Source organism: Malaclemys terrapin, chromosome 9 (genome assembly GCF_027887155.1).
Source record: "Malaclemys terrapin pileata isolate rMalTer1 chromosome 9, rMalTer1.hap1, whole genome shotgun sequence".
Lineage (NCBI taxonomy): Eukaryota > Metazoa > Chordata > Testudines > Emydidae > Malaclemys > Malaclemys terrapin.
In genome coordinates, this window is record NC_071513.1 from 97,723,486 (window position 1) to 97,743,660 (window position 20,175).

Here is a 20,175-nt window from a genome sequence, read left to right on the forward strand (position 1 = left end):
CCAGATAACCCCTATACTAATAAAAACACACAGCGACATTTCTGTTAGCCATGGGCCAAACCCAGTGCTGATGCTGCTGTAAATTACACATCAGGTGTGAGCTGGCCAGAAACCGGGTGTACATGGTAAACTGTCTCACTGGCATTGATGAATGTAAACTTCCATGCCCAGGGATTGCTGGGGAGGAGCTACCAGAAAAAGCAACTAATAGGAGAGCATAGGATAAACTAAAGGGAGGGGATGCTTTATCTTACAGCCTTTAGGCAGAGGCATCCTGCTAATACACCCCCTTGGTGTCTGTGGAAATTACACTTGTGTTACATACTCATTTAATGCCGTCTTGGTGCAACAAACACGACTTTGCACTTTTACCCATTTTCTGACCAATTTACACCACCATTTATGTCACTGCTAAATTTGGCCCACCAGGTCTGGTGTTCAAAGACAGCATGATTGTCCCCCTAACACAGACATGGGCAAACTATGGCCCGTGGGCCACATCCGGCCTGCAGGACCGTCCTGCCCGGCCCCTGAGCGCCTGGCCGGGGAGCCTAGTCCCTGGCCCCTCCCCTGCTGTCCCCCCTTCCCCCACAGCCACGCCGCTGCGTGGGCTGCGCTCTGGCCCGTCGCTCCCGCTGGGCAGCGTGGGGAGCGCAGCTGGCTCTGGCCAGGTGTCGCGGCTGCGAGCTCCTGCTGCTGGTAAGGGGGCAGGGAGCGGGGGGGGGGGAGGTTGGGTAAGGGAGTGGGGGGTGGGGTGGCAGTCAGGGAAGAGGGGGCAGTTGGATGGGGCGGAGGTTCTGGGGGGGGCGGACAGGGGATGGGGAACAGGGAGGGTTGGGAGTGGGAGTCCCAGGGGACCTGTCAGGGGGCCTTTCAGGGGGCGGGGATGTGGATAGGGGTTGGGAGGGCAGTCATGGGACAGGGAGCTGAGGGGGTTGGATAAGAGGATGGGATCCCGGGGGGCAATTAGGGGTGGGGGTCCCGGGAGGGGGTGGTCAGCGGACGAGGAGCAGAGGGCGGTTGGACAGGCGGTGGGAGTCCAGGGGGGAGCTGTCAGGGGGCGGGGGTGTGGATAGGGTTCGGGGCAGTCAGGGAACAGGGAGCAGGGCGGTTGGATAGGGGACGGGGGTCCCGGGAGAGGGCGGTCAAGGGACAAGGAGCGGGGGGGTTGGATGGGTTGGGGATTCTGAGGGGGGCAGTCAGGGGATGGATGGGGGGCCAGGCTGTTTGGGGAGGCACAGCTTTCCCTACCCGGCCCTCCATACAGGTGCGCAAGCCCAATGTGGCCCTTAGGCCAAAAAGTTTGCCCACCCCTGCCCTAACACCATCAGCAGACTGGCTCAGAGGAAAGACCACTATCTACTGAATCGTTAGCTCTTTGGACTCTCGCATCTACCCATGCACTGACACAGCCTATCCCAGTTTGGGCTGCAGGATGCAACAGGAATATCACAACTTCGTGGGGTTTATAAGGCTACAAGACAAGGATCAGGTAGATTGCTGTTGCAATGCCACTATTTTAGTTTTAAGTGTCAGCCCTGATCAATGTACTGGCTTTGTTCTTTTTCAGCAGCAATAACACTCATATAAAGTCTTATGAGCTTGTATCCAATTACTGATTTTTGAGGTTTATCCATCAGCCTAAGAAGTTGCTCGCTAGTTACCTATTAGCTCTCAGGTGAATTTCAAAATACAAACAGAAGAAGGTCACAGAAATTCCTTTCAAAGCAAAACTGGTTTGAAATGACCCACAGGTCGATTGTGGCTAGCCCTTACATTGCTGCACTGTGGGAGAGGGCTAGATGGACCATCGGTCTGACCCAGTATGGCCAGTCTTATGTTCATAAGATCCTGGGAAGGAAGGGAGCTATGGAAGGAGAGAGACAAAAATGGTAACGTTTTTAAAATGATTTTAGTGCAGGTGAAAAGTGCCAGAGAAACAGTCCTGGCAAGCGAAGGCAGCAGCAGTGTTGCAAACTCCCTTCCACTGCCTCCTGCCAACCTGCTTCCACCCTGCCTTGGACAGTCCTCCCTCACGGGTAAAGGGTGATCATTCACTCTCTGTTTCCATGCATTTCTTGGCCTCTCTGCTGACACTGCCGACAGGGTTGCCAATTAGTTCTGGCTGTGCTGGTGGGTCTTATGGTGGGGAATTGTTACATTCTTGGCTCTGTTCTCATTCCCTCCTAGCTGAACATAAGAACATAAGAAGGGCCATACTGGGTCAGACCAAAGGTCCATCTAGCCCAGTATCCTGTCTTCGAACAGTGGCCAATACCAGGTGCCCCAGAGGGAATGAACAGAACAGGTCATCATCAAGTGATCCACCCGTCGCCCCCTCCCAGCTTCTGGCAAACAGAGGCTAGGGACACTTCAGAGCATGGTTTTGCACCCCTGCCCATCCTGGCTAATAGCCATTGATGGACCTATCCTCCATTAACTTAGCTAAGTATAAACGTAACTGGGTATAAACAGCTTCCTTTCTGTTAAGTCACTGCTCTTAGGGCACCAACCGAAACATGGACATAGCCAGCAAAACTCAGCACGTCCTGCTGGAATGCACACAGAATACCCAGGCAGCCCGGCAATCGAAACTGGTGAAAAGTGCAGTGAGTTAACGATGCAGATCTGACACGGCTGTTGGCTCTGTACTCAAAGAAAGGGAACGTGTTTAGTTGATTTGTTAATTGTCGTTTCTAGATCACTCATCACCACTAAGCACAAGGGCATCAGCTAGAGCAGTTGGGGGGTGTACACGCAGGACTATATGCTGCAGAGGGAGAGAATAACTGTGTTTAAAGCCAGTGGTTTAAAAAGGGGGCAGGTGACAGTGAGAGGGGATGGGAGTTGTGGTTATTAATTGCTGCATTAGATCAACACAAACCATTTGCTGATTCTTCCATTTTACCGATAGGACGGAGAGTGAGTGTGTACGTCAGGAGGAGGAGGGGAGCGGTTCAGGGCCTGGAAGCAGCAGATCTCCTCCTTTGTGCCCTTGTTGTGCTACTAAGAAGATGATTCCTGCTACCATGTTATTGCATAGGGATCTTCAGAGATCACAGCTACAAACCCGTGCTCAGTCCTGCTGTGGAAGGGAAGCTTTTCCCAAGCACAGGGAGCATCATAGGTGCCCTCGGTTGAGTAACACATGCTGCACTATGCTCAGGACACTCATTGGAGTTTAGCGAAGGGAAATCCAGAATGTAAAAATACAAGAAGATAGTCCTTGTGCTGAGGTTATGTGAATGCAAATAAAACAGTAACAATCTAGATAGGGCCTGCATTGTGTGCAAGAAATGAGTGGGTGTGACGAGGGCCTATGGAATCCCCCCGCCCCCAAAAACCAACAGGGCAGAATCTCTTTGAAGGAAATAGTAGGAGACGTGGTTAGCTGGTGCACTTACTAGTGCACCATGTCACCAAGGACAGGTGTTCGTTGTGTTGCTTAATGCTCTACTGGAAGGTGCTCGGCGACCAAGGCAATGACTCTGAGCAAAGTATAGAACGGAATCAACGTGTGGTCTGCAGATTTGGCAGCACGTCCAGCTGGATAGTATGCATGCTGCAGCCAGTGCTGCTCCTCTTCAGAGGGGCACCGGTGTGTGCCCCGCACCTTCCCCCCGGCCTGTGGAATCCTGGCCTGGCTGGCAGGATTCCTACAGAAAATTGCACACTGGCCATTTTCTCTGATCATCATCACTGCACTAGCCAGGGTATAATTTAGCCCTTATATATGCGAGAGAGACGGAGAGAGACCTTGTCTATTAACCACAACAGTAAATGGCAAGCACGATCCGGTTACGGTCTCATGGGGCAGCGTGCAGATAGCATTTACTTTAAATAGATATCCCCTCGCATACCTGCACATACACAGCACATCATAATCTCCTGCCAGGAGAGCGAGCGCCATCAGGTGTGCCTGGTCCTGAACTGCAGATGCTGCCAGCATGTGGCACTACTACAGAGCAGCCTGCAGCAAATGGCAGATGTGGTTAAGAGACTCAAGGCCATGCATTTTTATTTATTTAATTAGGGAACAGGAGGAAGCCTGGCCATCTTATTGTTACATTATATGCATTCGGCTACATATTCCATCTCTTTGTCTTTGTAAATGAACACTGATGGTATCATGATGTCATGCCCCAAAATGAGTAAGGTGCTTTAAACAAATATTAAAGGCAGGCACATGCCTCAGAGAACCTGTGAACTAAAATAGACAAAGGATGGGAGGGAAAGCAGAAGACCACACTTCCAGTTTTCCCCAAAGTCTTTTCTGCCTGTGGATTAAGAGCTGTCTTGGCCTGATTTTCAGAAGTGCTGAGCATCCACATATCCCACTGAAGTCAGCTGGAGCTGCAGGTGCTCAGCGCCTTTGAAAATCAGGCCCAATATATGACTCATCACCCCATGAAGCAGGTTACTGAGAAATTAGGAGAAGCGATGCAGATAATGCATATGGATAGAAAGAAGGAAAAGAGGCATTCATGTTTAAAGTTTTATTTGTGAAGCACCTTTGGTTGGTTTTCGTATCATGATGTTCTGGGTTTTACAGCAGCCGCAGTATGTGGTCGCCTACCTTTCAGAGCAGATTATTGTGAGCTTTCGATCACTTTCATATATCGGGTTGAAACCCATTGAAGCTCAGGGATTTGAGCACTCTCAGACGCTTATACTTGGCAGTGTGCTCTGGAAATGGGTTATGCCACCAGCTAACCCACTTGCAGCTAGCTAATGTACTTTACCCTAAACTTGGAAATGTCGTATCCTCCCAGGACACACAGGGTGTTTAGGACCTGGACCTACAGAGGGAGCAGGAATGGCTGGATCAACAACAGCCCCGACATCTCTTTTGACCACAGGAATTGCTTGTGTTAGACCAACATGAGCTTCTGCAGAGCTGGACTCTGATGTAACATGGACTGAGCCGTGGTGGAAATGCCTGAGGTCATGATGCTTGAAGCCGTGTACCACGGTGGGAAGTTGTCCTCCCAGGTGATCCTTAATCAGGTGATGGTGGGTCACTCCAGGCTGGAAAAGAAAGCCATCTGTCCTGTTTGTGTGCGCTGTGACTTGGAGTTTATCATATATGGGTACTTTGGTTTTGTCTAGCGGTGGACCCAGAAGCAAACCCCAGATCCAAAATATCCCTGAACTTTGGAAACGGTTGGCTCCAGATTCGAACGCAAAGACAGGACCTGCTATTGCACATTCTTTAATAATCGGTAGCTCGTGGGGTCTACTTGCAGTTGCACCAGAATAAATCCTGAGCAATTCCTATGAGGTCAGTGAAATACTCAGATCCAGATACTGCCCTAACTTGCACGTTACTTTCCCCCCCCCCACTTAAAACTTCCACCATTGCTACCACTGGGACAGCTCTACTGCTGGTATCAATGATGGGGACGCTAGGCCAGAGACCAGCATTTTGACCGCCGTGTCGTCTAACCCTGCTCAGAGCAACATGGTGGCTAAAACACAAGCACATGCCTGAGCCCCAGTCTACAGGGCACTCTTGCTATGGCTATCACCAGTGGAGCTGCACCTGTTTTAGCTGGGATGGTACATTTCAAGCAAAACGTCTAAATGTAGATTTAATTCAACCAAATCTAGGGACTGTTACCAAAAGTGCCCCAGCTGATCTCATCTCCTGAGCGGGTTCCAAGTAGCAGTGTCAATTTCATGGCCCTTTTAATGTCAAATATGGTTTACTGCTAGTCAGCCCTCAACCCTAGTTGAACACAATTTGTCCACTGGTATGGACAGGACCAAAGAGTGTGTGATAGACACCTGCTAGAATGAGGGACCGACATGCTTTGTAACAATGGATCCTGAGCACAGGTTGGCCTCGTTTGCACATAATTATAACCATATTCAATCATGGTTAAGGGGACCAAAGTGGGACTATATTTGATGTCAGGTGACAAACGTGGCTCAATTTCCAGCATAGAACACCTCAAGGCAACCGGGAAGGAACTCAGACCAAGCTTTATACATTAAAGTTAACCCCTTGCGTTGCACCTAGAAACTAGTGCAATCAATGGAGGAAGAGCTCGCTCCTGGACAGGTGCTACAAGGAGTTTTAAGATCGTGGAAATATTCTGAAAATAAAGACAATATGTAGAGTTCGTACCTGATGTTCGTAAATTGTGCAGGACACCGTGATGCTGTTTTTGGTGAGAACTTCTGCATTGCAGAAGCCAAATTGCTGTCAAAATTAGAAGACAATTAGTTAAAGAATCCATAGTTAGAAAGTGGAAGATAGTTGCATTACAATACCTAAGGGATAGTACAGTCTTCAAAAAACCCCTAACACCTAAACATTGTTTACATATTTAAGCTGTAAAATGCTTCCTTTTGAGGCCAGTTCTGCTCCCATCGAAGTGAATGACATAATTGTCTTTAAATGTACAATCAGGGTATGTCTACACTTACCACTTACTACACTTTGGTTGATCGATCCAGCGGGGGTCGATTTATCGTGTCTAGTGAAGACACGATAAATCGACCGCTGAGCGCTCACCCCTCGACTCCGGTACTCCACCGGAGTGAGAAGCGTAGGCAGAGTCGACGGGGGAGCGTCAGCAGTCGACCTACCACAGTGAAGACACAGCAGTAAGTAGCTCTACGTATGTCGACGTCAGCTATGCTATTTTTGTAGCTGAAGTTGCATAACTTAGACTGACTTAGCTCCCCCCTCCCCCCCAGTGTAGACCAGGCCTCAGTGAGTACGTGTTAACTCCCTGTTAGCACTCTTCCAGTGCGGTGCCCAACTGTCCGTGTGTGCATGCAAGGAGGGTTACATGGACAGCCAGCTAAAAGACCCAAACTGTAAAACTGCAGTTAATTGCTATAGATGAGAAAGATGAAGAGCTGCATATACACAGTAGTTGATCCTAAGGTGCTAGAGAGCTTAGGTATCAAACTAAAGTGCACTAACACCATGTAGTCTGAAGCACTTCAGGGTAGGGACCACAGGCGCCGACTTTCTTCTTTCCAGGTGGGTGCTCCACCCCTGCTGTGCCCCAAGGCCCTGCCCCAACTCCACCCCTTCCTGCAAGGCCCCAGCCTTGCTCCACCTCTTCCCTCCCGTTCTCCACCCCCTCCCACGAGTGCGTCCTGCCCTTGCTCTACCTCTTCCCTCCCCCCCACTCCCTGCTTTCCCCCCTGCGCCTCCCAACCACCACCAAGCAGCTGATCGGCGGGTGGCTGGTGGGTGCTGAGCACCCACTATTTTTTTTCTGTGGGTGCTCCAGCCCCGGAGCACCCCGGAGTCAGCACCTATGGTAGGAACTTTTGTTGTGTGTTTGTACAGTGACTTAGCACAACAGGGCTGGGTCTCTGGGTGCTAGTGCAGTACAGATAATAAAGGATAACATGCACCATGTTTAATAAAATGTTCTGTGCAAATGATTCCCCTGGCCTCACCCTTTTAAAACTGTCTCCACTAGAGTACATCAAAGTATAACTCCTGTATGATAAAGTGGGGAAAAGATTCGACGTGGTCTTGGAAATCATGTCATGGACAGGATAAGCCCTTTGCACCCTATATCCATGTAGCGTCTAATCCTTTACAGAATCAGGACCAATATAAGCTGGCTCATCTCAGCCTCTGAGTTGGATTGATCAGGACTAAAGTCTCAGCATACTTACAGCTAGGTCCTTAGCCAGCGGCTGACAGTCATCCACATGATCTTGGGCATCTTTGGCTGAGCAGTTAGTGGCAACAACGGCAAACTCGACAGTGACAATGTCTGGGATATGCTGATAAAACATTAATACCATTTAATTGTCTTTGCAGCATGAAACTACAGAACTGCCAAGGAAATATAAAGGGGTGAATTTTCTAAGAGGTCCCTGTAGGTTTCAGCTCTCTGTCTCCCTCTGAAGTCTGCGGGAATCACATGGCTAGCTGCCACAGAACTCTTGGGAAAACAACACCATGTTTCGCGCAAGCCAAACTTGTTTGCAAACACAAGCAAATGAGCGTTGCATCATAACCGCGGGAGGGATGTTCCGTTTTGTAATATAGCAAGGATCATAGTTTCAACAATTACCTGAATTTGAGCTCGTCCAATTTCAAGGAGTTTAACGTAGGCACCATCCTGTCCTCCGTTATACTGAGCGAGTGCAAGGTCAACCGCAGTTATCACCTGAGTGTCATTTAAAAGTGCGAATATTGGACAGTCGGCGCAGTTTTTAGTAATATCTTCAGCTGAGTCTGTAGATGAAACAAGACAGATTATGTTTTGACAAGTTTATAGGTGATACTTGAACGCGTTGTAGATCTGTTCTGTGGGATACGGTATTATTTTTATATCCTGTTCCAAACTGTGCAGCTGGTGGTGTTGTGGTATGGGAAAGAATCACCAAATTCTGGCCTAGAGATGGCAACCTTTCACAGATGGGGGGGTAGGGGGGTAGGGGGATGTGCTTTTGCATGCCAGCTCCTTAAGTCTTTATTAAAAAAAATTTCTCCTGATCTTCAGTAGCTCTCCAGGTTGTTATTCAGTTTTAATCCATCCTCACTCAGACAAACTACCAGTGACACCAATGAGAGTTTGTCTAAGTGAAAATGAGGGGGCTTCAGCATTTAGCCCATTATTATTGCTGAAAGAATAAGAGAGAAATTAAATGAGATTCTAAATTACTGGAATTCGGATTGTGTGGGTGTGTGTTTCTCCCTGACTAAAATTAGTGCTTCTCTTATGAAATTTGCCAGGGAGGGAGAATGAGTGGAGGGGGGAAAAAGGTACTAGATACTGTCCATAACTACAACTGTCCAATTCCATTGACTTCACTGGGGTTGCACAAGTCTACGTGAGGACATAATTTGGCCAAGAATGTCCTATGAAAGTGCTGTTCAGCTGGTGGGTTGCAATCCAGTAATGGGTCACTCTGGGGCAGCAGGTAGATGGTACACCTCTGGCTGAGAAAGCAACAAAATCTCTAGGTAACTAGAACCACCACAGGGACCCCAGGCGGTGGGAGCAAGGAGCAACTTGCTTTTCCACTCTACTACCCTTCCTGCTACTGCTGTTCTGGTTGCTGGTTCTGACCCTGCTCTGTTCCTTCTGGCTCAACACCCAGTTCAGAGCAGCTTCTTAGCTCTTCTCTCCCTCTCACAAAACACCCAGTTCTAATACAGGGGAGCAACACTGTCGGAGCTCCTTGGAGCAATGCTTCTCATCACTTCTGAAAATCAGGCCCAAGGTGTCTTAAGATGAACACCCCAAAATGGAGACACTTTTCAATGGCTCCTTTTGAAAATTTTGAGCTTAGAGAATACGCTGAACCTTGCAAAGTGCCGTGAAGGTCAACAAATGCAGGCAACGCCAGATTAACAAGGAAGCAAATTCCAGAGGCATGAGTGAGAATGCCATGCTGTCAGCCACTTCAAGCTCAAACTTGGGATCTGTTCCCGAGATGGCCCGAGCAGATCTCAACTCTCAGGATGAACATGAGTAAAGAGAGAGGGATAATTTAATAGCATAATGGCCTTCAGGGCCGGCTCTAACTTTTTTGCTGCCCCACGCAAAAAAGAAGAGTGCCGCCCCCCTGCGCGTGAGCGCTGCGCCGCCTTACCCCCCCCAGTGCCGCCGAAATCCCCGCCCGCCCCAGCTCCACACCGCATGAATCCCCGCCCCCCAGAACGCCACGCCGTCCGAAGCCACGCCCCCTCTGAGCACCGCGCCAACCCCTGCCCCCCCAGCGCTGCGCCGCACCAGCCCCCACCCCTCCTCCGAGTGCCAGCCCCCGCCCCCCCAGCGCCGTGCTGCGCCAACCCCCACCCCCCCAGCGCCGTGCTGCGCCAGCCCCTGCCCCTCCTCCGAGCGCCAGCCCCCACCCCCCCAGCGCCGCGCCGCGCCAACCCCCGCCCCTCCTCTGAGCGCCAGCCCCCGTCCTCCCAACGCCGGGCCGCGCCACCCCCCGCCCCTCCTCCGAGCGCCAGCCCCCACCCAATAAATAAATTAATAAAAACCTGAGTGCCGCCCCGGCCCAAGGTGCCGCCCCAAGCACGTGCTTGGTTGGCTGGTGCCTGGAGCCGGCCCTGATGGCCTTGTCCACATATCCCAGGACCAATTTGGTCATAGGGTATGCAGTGTTGCTGTAGCCATGTCGGTCCCAGAATATTAAAGAGAGAAGGTCGGGGAGGTAATATTTTTTATTGGACCAACTTCTGTTGGTGAGAGAGACAAGCTTTCGAGCTTACACAGGACCTGAAGAAGAGCTCTGTGTAAGCTTGAAACTCTCACCAACAGAAGTTGGTCCATTAAAGGATATTACCTCGTCCATAGAGCATCCGTTCAAGCTATCCTAGCAGTGCCCATCTCCTGAGGTAAGGAACCATTATCAGCCCCATTGTACAGATGTGGAACTGAGGTGCAGAGAGGGTTAGTGACTTGCCCAAGGTCACACAGGAAGATAACAGGAGAACAGGGACTTGAATGTGGGTCTTTCACAGCCTAAGGCAGTGCCCCAACCACTGGGCCATCCTTACTTGCTAGTGGACCTACACCAGGGAAAAAAAGGACTTCTAAGATAGCCAGCCTTGGGAAGCCCATTAACTGGCATGTTCTTCAATCTCAGAATGTTTATACACCTCACTTCACAACACATTAGAAGCAGAAGAACTAGAGAATACATAAATACCCCCAGAGTTTATGATGATAATTTTCATGTTTCCCCATCACTACCCCCGAGCATAAACCCTGACAAAGAATAAAGATTTTACCTGGAGTTGAGTGACATTTGGTAGATAATACGGAAAAGCTTCCATCCAACTTGAGCAATTTAACATCACAGTCACCTTCAACAACCTGGAGGTACAAAAGCAAAGGGTTACATCATTCACATAAGCCAACAGCTTCTCAGAAAGGAAGCAGGATTAGAAGGGGACAGATATTTTATTAGTGAGTGCAGGGAAATGAGGATTGGCATGGTATTTTCCTGGCGAACCCAGTCTGATTGCTTGAGTGCCTGCCAAACCATTCCCAGGGTGTGTGGTTTATAAAAGGCAGAGGTAGACCCTGAGCTGCAAAATTTGGATCCAAATCCGGATGTCAAAATTCTTGGTAGTTAAGAGGTCTTCAGGACCAGGAGTTTAGTTCAAGTCTTTCTCTAATAAAAATGTTCCAAGAAAGCAAACAATTTCAACACACTTATTTGTAAACAAAGGCTTCCTGCAGAGCCGCCACTAATGCTCTCATAACCCTTTGCTAGTCAATGGTATGGTGGCAACATAATGTGCTGACTGTGGAATCAGACCCAGCCCTGAACTGTGTTGCTTGGCCCATCCCTAGAAACAACAAGCAAAATTCTGGCTCAGCCCTGGTCTACACTACGAGTTTAGGTTGACTTTAGCAGGGTTAAATCGAATTAAGCCTGGACACGTCCACACGACGAAGCCCTAAAATTCTGGCTCTGTTTTCCACTCAGCCCTCACTCAGGCAGAACTCCCATTGACTTGTATGAGTATTTTGGCTCAGAAAGGTTTGGACCCAATGGTCATAAGAGGTGAAATTCACCCCTATGCAGAGGGTCTCTTAAGATTCAATTAAGCCTTACTTAAGGACTTTAGCCTTGCCTGTACTTGGGATTTGCTCTGATTCCACCATGGGTGGCCAGCCACTGGTGTACCTGCACCAGTTCAAGCCCCAGGTGCAGCCAAGGAAAGCTGTGGTTTGCACTGGTGAAGCTTACCTTAGTATTACGCGAGGGTGAGCTCAACTGGTGCAAATCACAGTTCCCCTTGTCTACAACTTGGGATTTACTGATGGCTGAATCCTGAGTGCATACAAGCCTTAGAATGTGCACAGGCTGGGTATGTGGAAAGTTACACCCAGATTGGATCGATATTTGATCAAAAGTACTCTAGTGCCCTTCCCTCCTGTTGAAAGGTGGCATAACAAGACCAGATGGAAATCCAGGAGATAATCAGGGGGTGAGGTGGGAGTGGAACTATAGGGGCTGAGGGAGGGTGAGAAGGTAGTCTCAGCGTGAAGGTGGTGATTGCTCATATTTGAACGGCTGGGAGAAAGAAAGGGCACCACGCTTTTAAGTGATGTTTGCATTGCGATCTTTGATGGTTCCCCACCGGTGTTGCAACACACTGAACTCTTTGGCCTGGAACAGGCTGTGGTTGAAACCATTCCAGAAACAACAGCAGCACTGACTCCCTGACCTGTGCAAACAGAGATCCTTTCCAGAGAACTATGTTATAGTTTAGCCATCTATTCTCCACCTCCCTCCACACCCCTAGACACTTCCACCGTTATAACATGGGGGGTAGAGGAGAGCCCTTCAGGGGAAGGGCGCTAGAAACATTTTGGTCGCGTTCACAGTTTTAACCATACGTGGATAGGGCCAGTCTGTGTTTTCTTAGGGTATCTCTGTACCGTAGCTGGGAGCCAGCCTCTCAGCGTGGCAACACAGACTCACGGTAGCAGGGCTTACGCTGGCACACTAAAAACAGAAGTGTGGATGTTCTGACTCAGGCTGCAGCTTGGCCCACGAAGCCTAGGGGGTCAGGTGGACTCGAAAGCCTGAGCCAGAACACCCACATTGCTACTTCTAGTGCACTAGCTTGAGCCCTGCTAGAGCGAGTCTGTCTAGCCAGGCTCCCTCCAGCTGCAGGATGGGTATATACCCTTGGAGACTGATGGAGAAAGAATGTAAGTGAGGAACTTAACAAAAGATAAACAGAATGGGCTCCCTGGATGGTTACAGTGCGCTACAAGGACATCAACTGCTTTTGCTGCTGACTTTGGGAAGTAAACTAGAGGTTTGCCCATTCATGCAGTAAAACAGCTAGTACTTGGGGGAGGGATAGCTCAGTGGTTTGAGCATTGGCCTGCTAAACCCATGGTTGGGAGTTCAATCCTTGAGGGGGCCACTTAGGAATCTGGGGCAAAATCAGTACTTGGTCCTGCTAGTGAAGGCAGGGGGCTGGACTCAATGTCCCTTCCAGTTCTAGGAGATAGGATATCTCCATCAACTTAGCTTTCCCTCACTCTGTATCAATGTCATGGTGAGGATATATGTAAATGTCTTCCTTAAGGCTCCAGTTTTGCACTAGCTCACTTAGGGCACTGGCCTCCTGTCTGATATGCATGGTAATGGTCAAATTTGTTAATCAGCGGTGTTTTTTTCTATGATGTGTGTGGATTTGCCATTGATTTTTCCTTTTGTTTGGAGGAAGGAGGGCAGCTCTCTAGGGCAGAAGAGCTGGCTTGTATTCCTGGCTCTGCACCGAGTTATTGTGGGATGTTCAGCAAGTCACTTTAATCTCTTTGTGCCTCAGTTTCCCATACCTGTAAAATGAGGATAATGTTAAGCTGTTTCACAAAAGTATTGGAAGGTTTAACTAATGAGTATTTGGGAAGTGCATCAATCTCCTTGAATGGAAGCCATTAGAGAAAAATAAAATGCCAAATATTATCATTATCTATGCATGTAAGGAGAGCAGAATATCAGCTTTGAACTTTACGATATGAGCTTTACAAAGCTGATCTCAGAGGAGACTTTTGCCCTGGAAAAAGAGAAATATCCAGTGAAAGCTTGTCTTGCCCTGCTATAATCAACACATACAATTCACATTTACCCACAGAGCTAATGATCATTTCAGACACTTACATAATCTGTCAATGGCCTTACGGTACAATTTTCAACGGGCAGGGGGTTCACGATGTGGCATACAGTCTCTAATAAGTCAAGTTCAAGCTCAAATATCTCTCCAGTAGGCCTCTGGAAGGAAAAGAAGTTATTTTCACTAATTACTTCTGTAAACATCACCATATTTCTCCCATTGAGCTAAATTCTAGTCCCTGTTGCTGATTTCAGTTGAATAATTCTAGGTTTTCACTAGGGTAGCTGAGATCAGGAACTGTCCCATAATGTTGAACTCTATAAAAAAGACGGGCCAGGTCTTTAGCTGGTGTAAATCCACATAGGTCCATAGACATCAGCGGAGCCATATTGATTTGCACCAGCTCAGAAATTGGCCCGAAGTGTCTAAAGTGACCAATCTGAATATAGTGGGTTGTAAGAAGAAGACACCAGAAACCAAACCCAGTTCTCCTGGGTCATTTAGTTTCCTACTGTCCGACAGTCCTTTAAAAGTGACATGCAGCTTTGCTGGCACAAAAACTACAGCTGAGTAATTCCAGTGTTAGGCAAGGTACCTGACAAACTGCCTGCCAGGACAGGCTCAATCCTGCTGGCCTCACTTAGGCAAAAGAACGTATCATCAGCTGGTGAATACTGAGCTAGTTCCATTAATTTCAATGGCGATATGCTGAATTACAGCTGCTGAGCATTGGCTCAGACACCCCCATTGCCTTAGGACTGCAGGACCTGTTTCAGCTACACCTACACTTTTTCAGCTCCAGCATTAGTCATCTGAGCACAAAACTAGAGGCCTCAGATACTCCTGAGTTCTAAGCTTGGCTCTGTCACTGATTCTGTCTGTGGCATTGGGGGTCATAGCTGGGGTCTGATTCTTTTCTCACGTATTCAAGTGTAAACCAAGAGTAATTCCCCTACAGCCAATGGAGTTATACTGGTGTAAAACGAGTCTGAGTGCGAGGAGAATTAGGCCCTGCCGGTCCAGTGAATTATTGTGTGGCAAGCCAGGGTGTGAATTTACAGGGCATCAGCTTGCTGCACAGTAACATCCCGGGTGGACACTGCTACAGTGATGTAAAAGGCCCGTCACATACATGAAAATTCAGGCCACAACTGCTTATTCTCAGTTTCCCCATCTGCACAGGGAGGATACTGGGCCAAATTCAGACCTGGTGTAACACCATTAATGTCAGTGGAGCTACACTAGGAATAAATTTAACCAAACAACATTTACATACCTCACAAGGGTAATCCTCACAATGTGGGTGCCCAGATTCACTGGTAGGCACATAAACGAGCATTTTATGTGTCTAAAGGCCAATCTGCCCTAACAAGGAGATCACGTTTGTAAATTGGGCCCCTCACATTACTTTATTAATATTGCTCAACACCTGTCTCGCTTTTTAAAAAGACACATTGCGTACTAAAGATAATGGGCCCGATTCTCATCTGGTGTAAATCCTGTACCTCCATTGATATCAATGAGGCCAGGCCGATTTACACCAGCTGAGGACCTCACATTTATCTCATCCATCATTTCTAAGCCTTTTGTGTCTGAAGCATTCAACTTCCCAGACAACCTCACTGCAATTTTTCCTTTTTTTCATGTAGCACTTACCCTGGGCAACACCTTGATCTTCTCAATGCTGTTCAGTGCATACTTGTATCCATGAAGATGATGGGTATTGATGTAGTCCAGAGCTACGGCAGCTGCTGCTTCAGACTCTGGGTCATCACAGTCAATGACCCGTGGATGCAGGGGATGAAAGGGACCCAGGGGTACAGCTTTGCAGCTTAGGAGCTGAACAAGCAATAGTAACGCTCCTAACCCCTTCATGGCACAATGAGAAAAGCGGCTCCCTTTCAGTATAACAGAGCTAGGAACAATGTTCTAATGCCAAGATGGAAGAAGCTAGAGGACAGTCTTGTTTATATAATATACCACAACAAAAATTTGCATAAGTGCTGGATTAATATTTGTCCCAGTTCCAAGAAGCTACCGCAAACAATGAAAAAAGAAAAGTAAATATGTTAGAACATGAAACTTGCTGATTAATATTAGCCAAAGTAAATTTTATCAGGTAGGACATTGCAAAATCTGCAAAAAAGAAGATAGCATCAGCAAAATGTAAGACGGTTTTAGGAACTCTGTTTACCGTGAAGTGCAGTGCATGAGAAAAACAAGTCCTACTGCTGAGTTCTATTGCAGAATTCAGAAGTGTTGTAGATGGGCCCAATCCACCGAAATCCTGAGGTGTGAGGCTCATCTCACCCTGTTTAAATCAGGAGTAAGTCCAACAAGATCAGTGGAGTTAGCCTGGCATAAATGAAATCAAAATCAGTTCCATGGGGTCAAAATCAGTGATGAACTAAATTATTATGTGAGTTTTGCCACTGACTTCAATGGCATTATCAGTGAGTACATAGGTTCCTAACTCTATGGATTACAATACATTCGGATTTCAGCTTTCTGAGTGGTAGCCGTGTTAGTCTGTATCAGCAAAACCAACGAGGAGTCCTTGTGGCACCTTAGAGACTAACAAATTTATTTGGGCAAAAGCTTATGCCCAAATCAATTTGTTAGTCTCTAAGATGCCACAAGGACTCCTCGTTGTTTATTCAGATTTCAGTTATCCTGGGGTAAAACTGGAATGACTTCAGTACTGTTACTCTAAATTTACTCTGATGTAAATGAAAGCAGAATTTGATCCCAAGTCAGTGCAGCCAACTGCCTTCAGTGGAAATTTTATTGGAATAAGGAATACAGACTTGAGGATTTGGCCCATGGAGTAAGACGTGTTCCCCTTTCCTGTGTGCTAACAAGCCAAGGGCAAAATCCTGTAACCATTACTCACATCTACAGTCACATTTAAATTAGTGGGACTAAACACATAAGGATGGCAGGATCAAGTCCCAAGATATACAAGACAAACAAAAACATGACGCTATCAACAGTGTAGGAAGAGGCCCAGATAATATAGTAATGGGGCAGAATAATAAACTAGACCAGGGTTTGGCAACCTTTGGCCCGCGGCCTGTCAGGGTAAGCCCCTGGCGGGCCGGGCTAGTTTGTTTACCAGCAGCATCCGCAGGTTCGGCCGATCGCAGCTCCCACTGGCCACGGTTCACCGTTCCTGGCCAATGGGGGCTGTGGGAAGCGGCGGCCAGCACGTCCATCAGCCCGCGCCACTTTCCGCAGCCCCCACTGGCCTGGATCGGCTGACTGGATGTTTTTTTTTAAAAATGGACTTTTTTTCCCCCAAAAACAGTATGCTTTAGTTCAAATGGAATTATTTTGAGGAAGTTCTATGTCCTGTTTTATGAGGTCAGACTAGGTTATCACAATGGTCCCTTCTTGCCTTGGAATCTATGAATTTTGTGAATTAACCTTGCCATATCTGTTAATCTGTCATAGTCTGTGGTGCCAACAGGAGGAATTTAAACAACTCCCTCCTTGCATACAGAATGCAACTCATCCCACATTTTGCAATCCACATTGCCCCATCTGTACAGTAATGTACCCAACTTAATAAAACAAACTTTGAGACAGAGCGCAAACATATTCCCATAACAACTAATATGCAGTCAAATGGGAAAATATTTGAGTCCAGGAGGATTACAGCGTGTGGGTGGTATTGCACAGAGCATTGGTCCCAGCCAGTCTCTTGAAGGTTACCTTTCAGGTATTGGTTTTGACCTATACACCCTTTAATGGCTTGAGATCTATCTGCATGAGACATATCTCTTTCTACCATTTGATACTGCCACAGTGGAGATCAGTGGAGGTGTTTGAGTGACAAGGCCCCTTCTTCATGGCTTCTTCCCTTCTCCATGAGGGCCCTTTGGACTTTGAATTTCAGTCCCCACCTTGGTCTGAATAGCTTGAATCTGCTGGCCTTTCCTGCATGTTGTAAAGCCGATATATTTGGGCAGGCATTTGGGGGAGGCCTGAGGTTTGTTGGGGTTGGATAGAGATGGGGAATTTTTATGGGGAGACCAGCATTTGTAGAAACTAAGGGGGGCAACGTTTGGGGGCAGCTTGTTTTTGTGCAAAGAAAGGCCCCAGCAGTAGCTACTGCTGTTGTTGTCCTGGTTTGATTGTATTTTAGCTATTCTGTTGGGCACCAAGAACCTGGGACAGACCTTCCTTTTGATGTTCACAGATTGAAACTGAAATGGATAAAAAAACCAAATAGTTCACACAGCAAAATAAGATTATTCTAAACACCCTTTGAAACAGCTGTTGTGTCTGAAGTACTAGATAGTCTTGTGGTTGAGGCAGTGCACCGGGGCTCAGTAGATCTGACTTCAGTTCCTGCTTTTGCTCCAGACTTCTGTTTGAGCTTGGCTAAGTCACTTGGGGCAGATTTGTCAAGGTATTGAAATAGGTGGGAATTAGGCACTTGGTCTCTGTGTGTCGGTTCCTCTCTCAGGGGTGTTGCAAGGATAAAGTCAATAACGTTTGTGAAGTTGTCAGATATTATGCTGCCCATATAAGTAAAATATTATCTCAGATATTATGGGCCCATATAAGTAAAATTATAAAGCCTCTACCACTCATATGGTGCTTTACATCTTCAATGCATTGTCCATTCTACAAGTCTTTTTTTTTTTCTTTTCAAATTTCTAAAATGTCAATATAGGTGCTTGTCACAGGGTGGCTAGTCCTTTAAGGGGAGACGGGCCTCAGTCCCACCAGTGACAGCCAGCTCTCCTCTCCAAGCGGGGAAAATGTAGAAGGTCACATGGCTCTAGTGAGTCATATGACCCAGTAGAGTTCTGGGGTAGATAAGGGAGAGGCCCAGGGGAAGACTTTGGGTGAAGTAGAGGTCAGGGCAGGGAGGCTTGTGCAGCAGACCATGAGACACCAGGGAAGGCTGCTTGCTTGCTGCTTGGTGGGGTGACCGATGGCTGTGCCGTGGGTCTTTTATTGCACTGTCAACATACCCTTAGGTTTGAATCATTAGATGATGCTTCCTAGCTCAAGTATGGTAGCTTTTTATAAATCAGGCACACACAATAGTGTGTACACTCGAAAGAAGTTTAACAACAGAACATTAAATGTTTAATCAACTACTTGGACCATCTCTGCTCTACAGAACACTTCCAGTCCCTGCATTAGAGACTGCTTCTTCTTTACCAGATTCGGTTGGCCTTTTGTATCCGGCCAACAGCAGTTTTGTTTTAAACTGTGTGTGTATGTGTGTGTGTGGGGGGTGTCCAAGGGTCATCTTCCCATTTTTAGATCCAAGGGACTTGGGAGCTTTAAAAATAATACATAAAATAATTGTAGAATTTCATACATGTCCTTATGATTAGGAGCCATTCTGTGGGAGGAGTGGTTTTTGTCTGGTTACATTAGGAAAGTACGCAGAGCGATTCAATTCCTGCTCTTATCCCACCCTCATCAGAATTATCCGAGTACCTTCCAGAAGGGCATTGAGCAACATGATTGGCACTCGTCCTGTGTGATTCTCTTTTTGTTCCCAGTGAAAAAATTATATGAGGTTGTCTGGTTTGGGTTTTTGATTTTGACTTTTTTCTTCCCATTTCCTCATTTTCTCTGGCATGTGTTGATTCTGCAGCCAGTAGCAATAACATATTTTCTGATGTGGGGGTTTCCAACCCCTCGTTGAATCTTGCCGCATGTTGTTCTGTCCTGATATGTAGGTCCTGTCCTTCTGGTTCCCTTACTATAAATGCAACCTTTCCAACCTTGTCATTGAAGCATACGTTGCCAGACAAGCGATGCCACGTTGCAGAGCAACCATCACCTCGGCTATTGCATCAGCCCTGCAGTATTTCAGGGTGCTATTAAGGTCTTGCTTGTCCAACTCGAAGGACAGAGGGCAAGCGCCATCCATAATGGGATGAGTGGCAATTATGGCAGCAGACACACATGTCTAGCTACTGTGGCTGAAATCAGTCTTTAGGCTGATCATCGACTGTCCTTATTCTACAGTTGGGGTTTCCAGCCTTCATGGTTGCCAATATTGACAGTTGCCCACCATCCCAGCATCTAGTACAGTAACATGCAACGTGACTTTAAAAGGGATGGCAGAGCAAATCCAGCGAATCTTCAGATTACACAAACAAGCCCTCCAAACTAATCGTGCCTACCAGCTAAGCAAACAAACACCCACGGATGAAACTGCACTCTTCCCCTCCCACTGAACAACACAGCAGCCCAAGAAAATGCAAGAAAACCTACAAATGTGGAAAATCACACAACTTGTGACTCGGGGAATGGAAAAAAACTGGCTGCTGTGATGTCCCAAGAGACTTGCAGCTCCTTAAATTGAAACACCCTGTTTCAAGATATGGAAGGTTTCCAAAGTTCCACTCATCACAAGGCTTATTGATCATGCTGTCACTGCATGACTATCCACAGATCACTGACTCATCTCCCCATTTGAAAGAGGAAGGTTAGTGTTCAGGACACTTGAAAATACAATGTTAGATTCTTCTACTTTCAGCAGTTTCAGGAGACTTAAATGTGCAATTTACATGGAGGCTGTCATGTTTTATGATGCAGTCCGTCTCTGACGGTGA

The 20,175-nt window shown here is 47.4% G+C and overlaps 1 protein-coding gene across 1 annotated transcript; it reads right to left on the minus strand.

The window, feature by feature from the left end:
* Positions 1-4,481: 4,481 nt before the first annotated feature.
* AHSG (alpha 2-HS glycoprotein) lies at positions 4,482-15,534 on the minus strand. The gene is made up of 7 exons (XM_054038861.1): positions 15,242-15,534; positions 13,633-13,743; positions 10,733-10,817; positions 8,055-8,218; positions 7,651-7,761; positions 6,131-6,205; positions 4,482-5,028 (listed from the first exon to the last, which is right to left on the minus strand). Exons 1-7 carry the CDS (start codon positions 15,458-15,460, stop codon positions 4,744-4,746), a joined length of 1,050 nt encoding a protein of 349 aa, XP_053894836.1. The 5' UTR covers positions 15,461-15,534; the 3' UTR covers positions 4,482-4,743.
* Between the last annotated feature and the right edge of the window lie 4,641 nt (positions 15,535-20,175).

What these genes read in the sequence shown, in the direction of transcription:
- AHSG (XM_054038861.1), bottom strand. Translation starts at nt 15,460, where the DNA reads ATGAAGGGGTTAGGAGCGTTACTATTGCTTGTTCAGCTCCTAAGCTGC. An exon ending in TTGGACGAGCTCAAATTCAG is followed by an intron (nt 7,762 to 8,054) that starts GTAATTGTTGAA and finishes ATGTTTTATCAG; the next exon opens with CATATCCCAGACATTGTCAC. An exon ending in GCACAATTTACGAACATCAG is followed by an intron (nt 5,029 to 6,130) that starts GTACGAACTCTA and finishes TTTCTTTTCCAG; the next exon opens with CCTGGAGTGACCCACCATCA.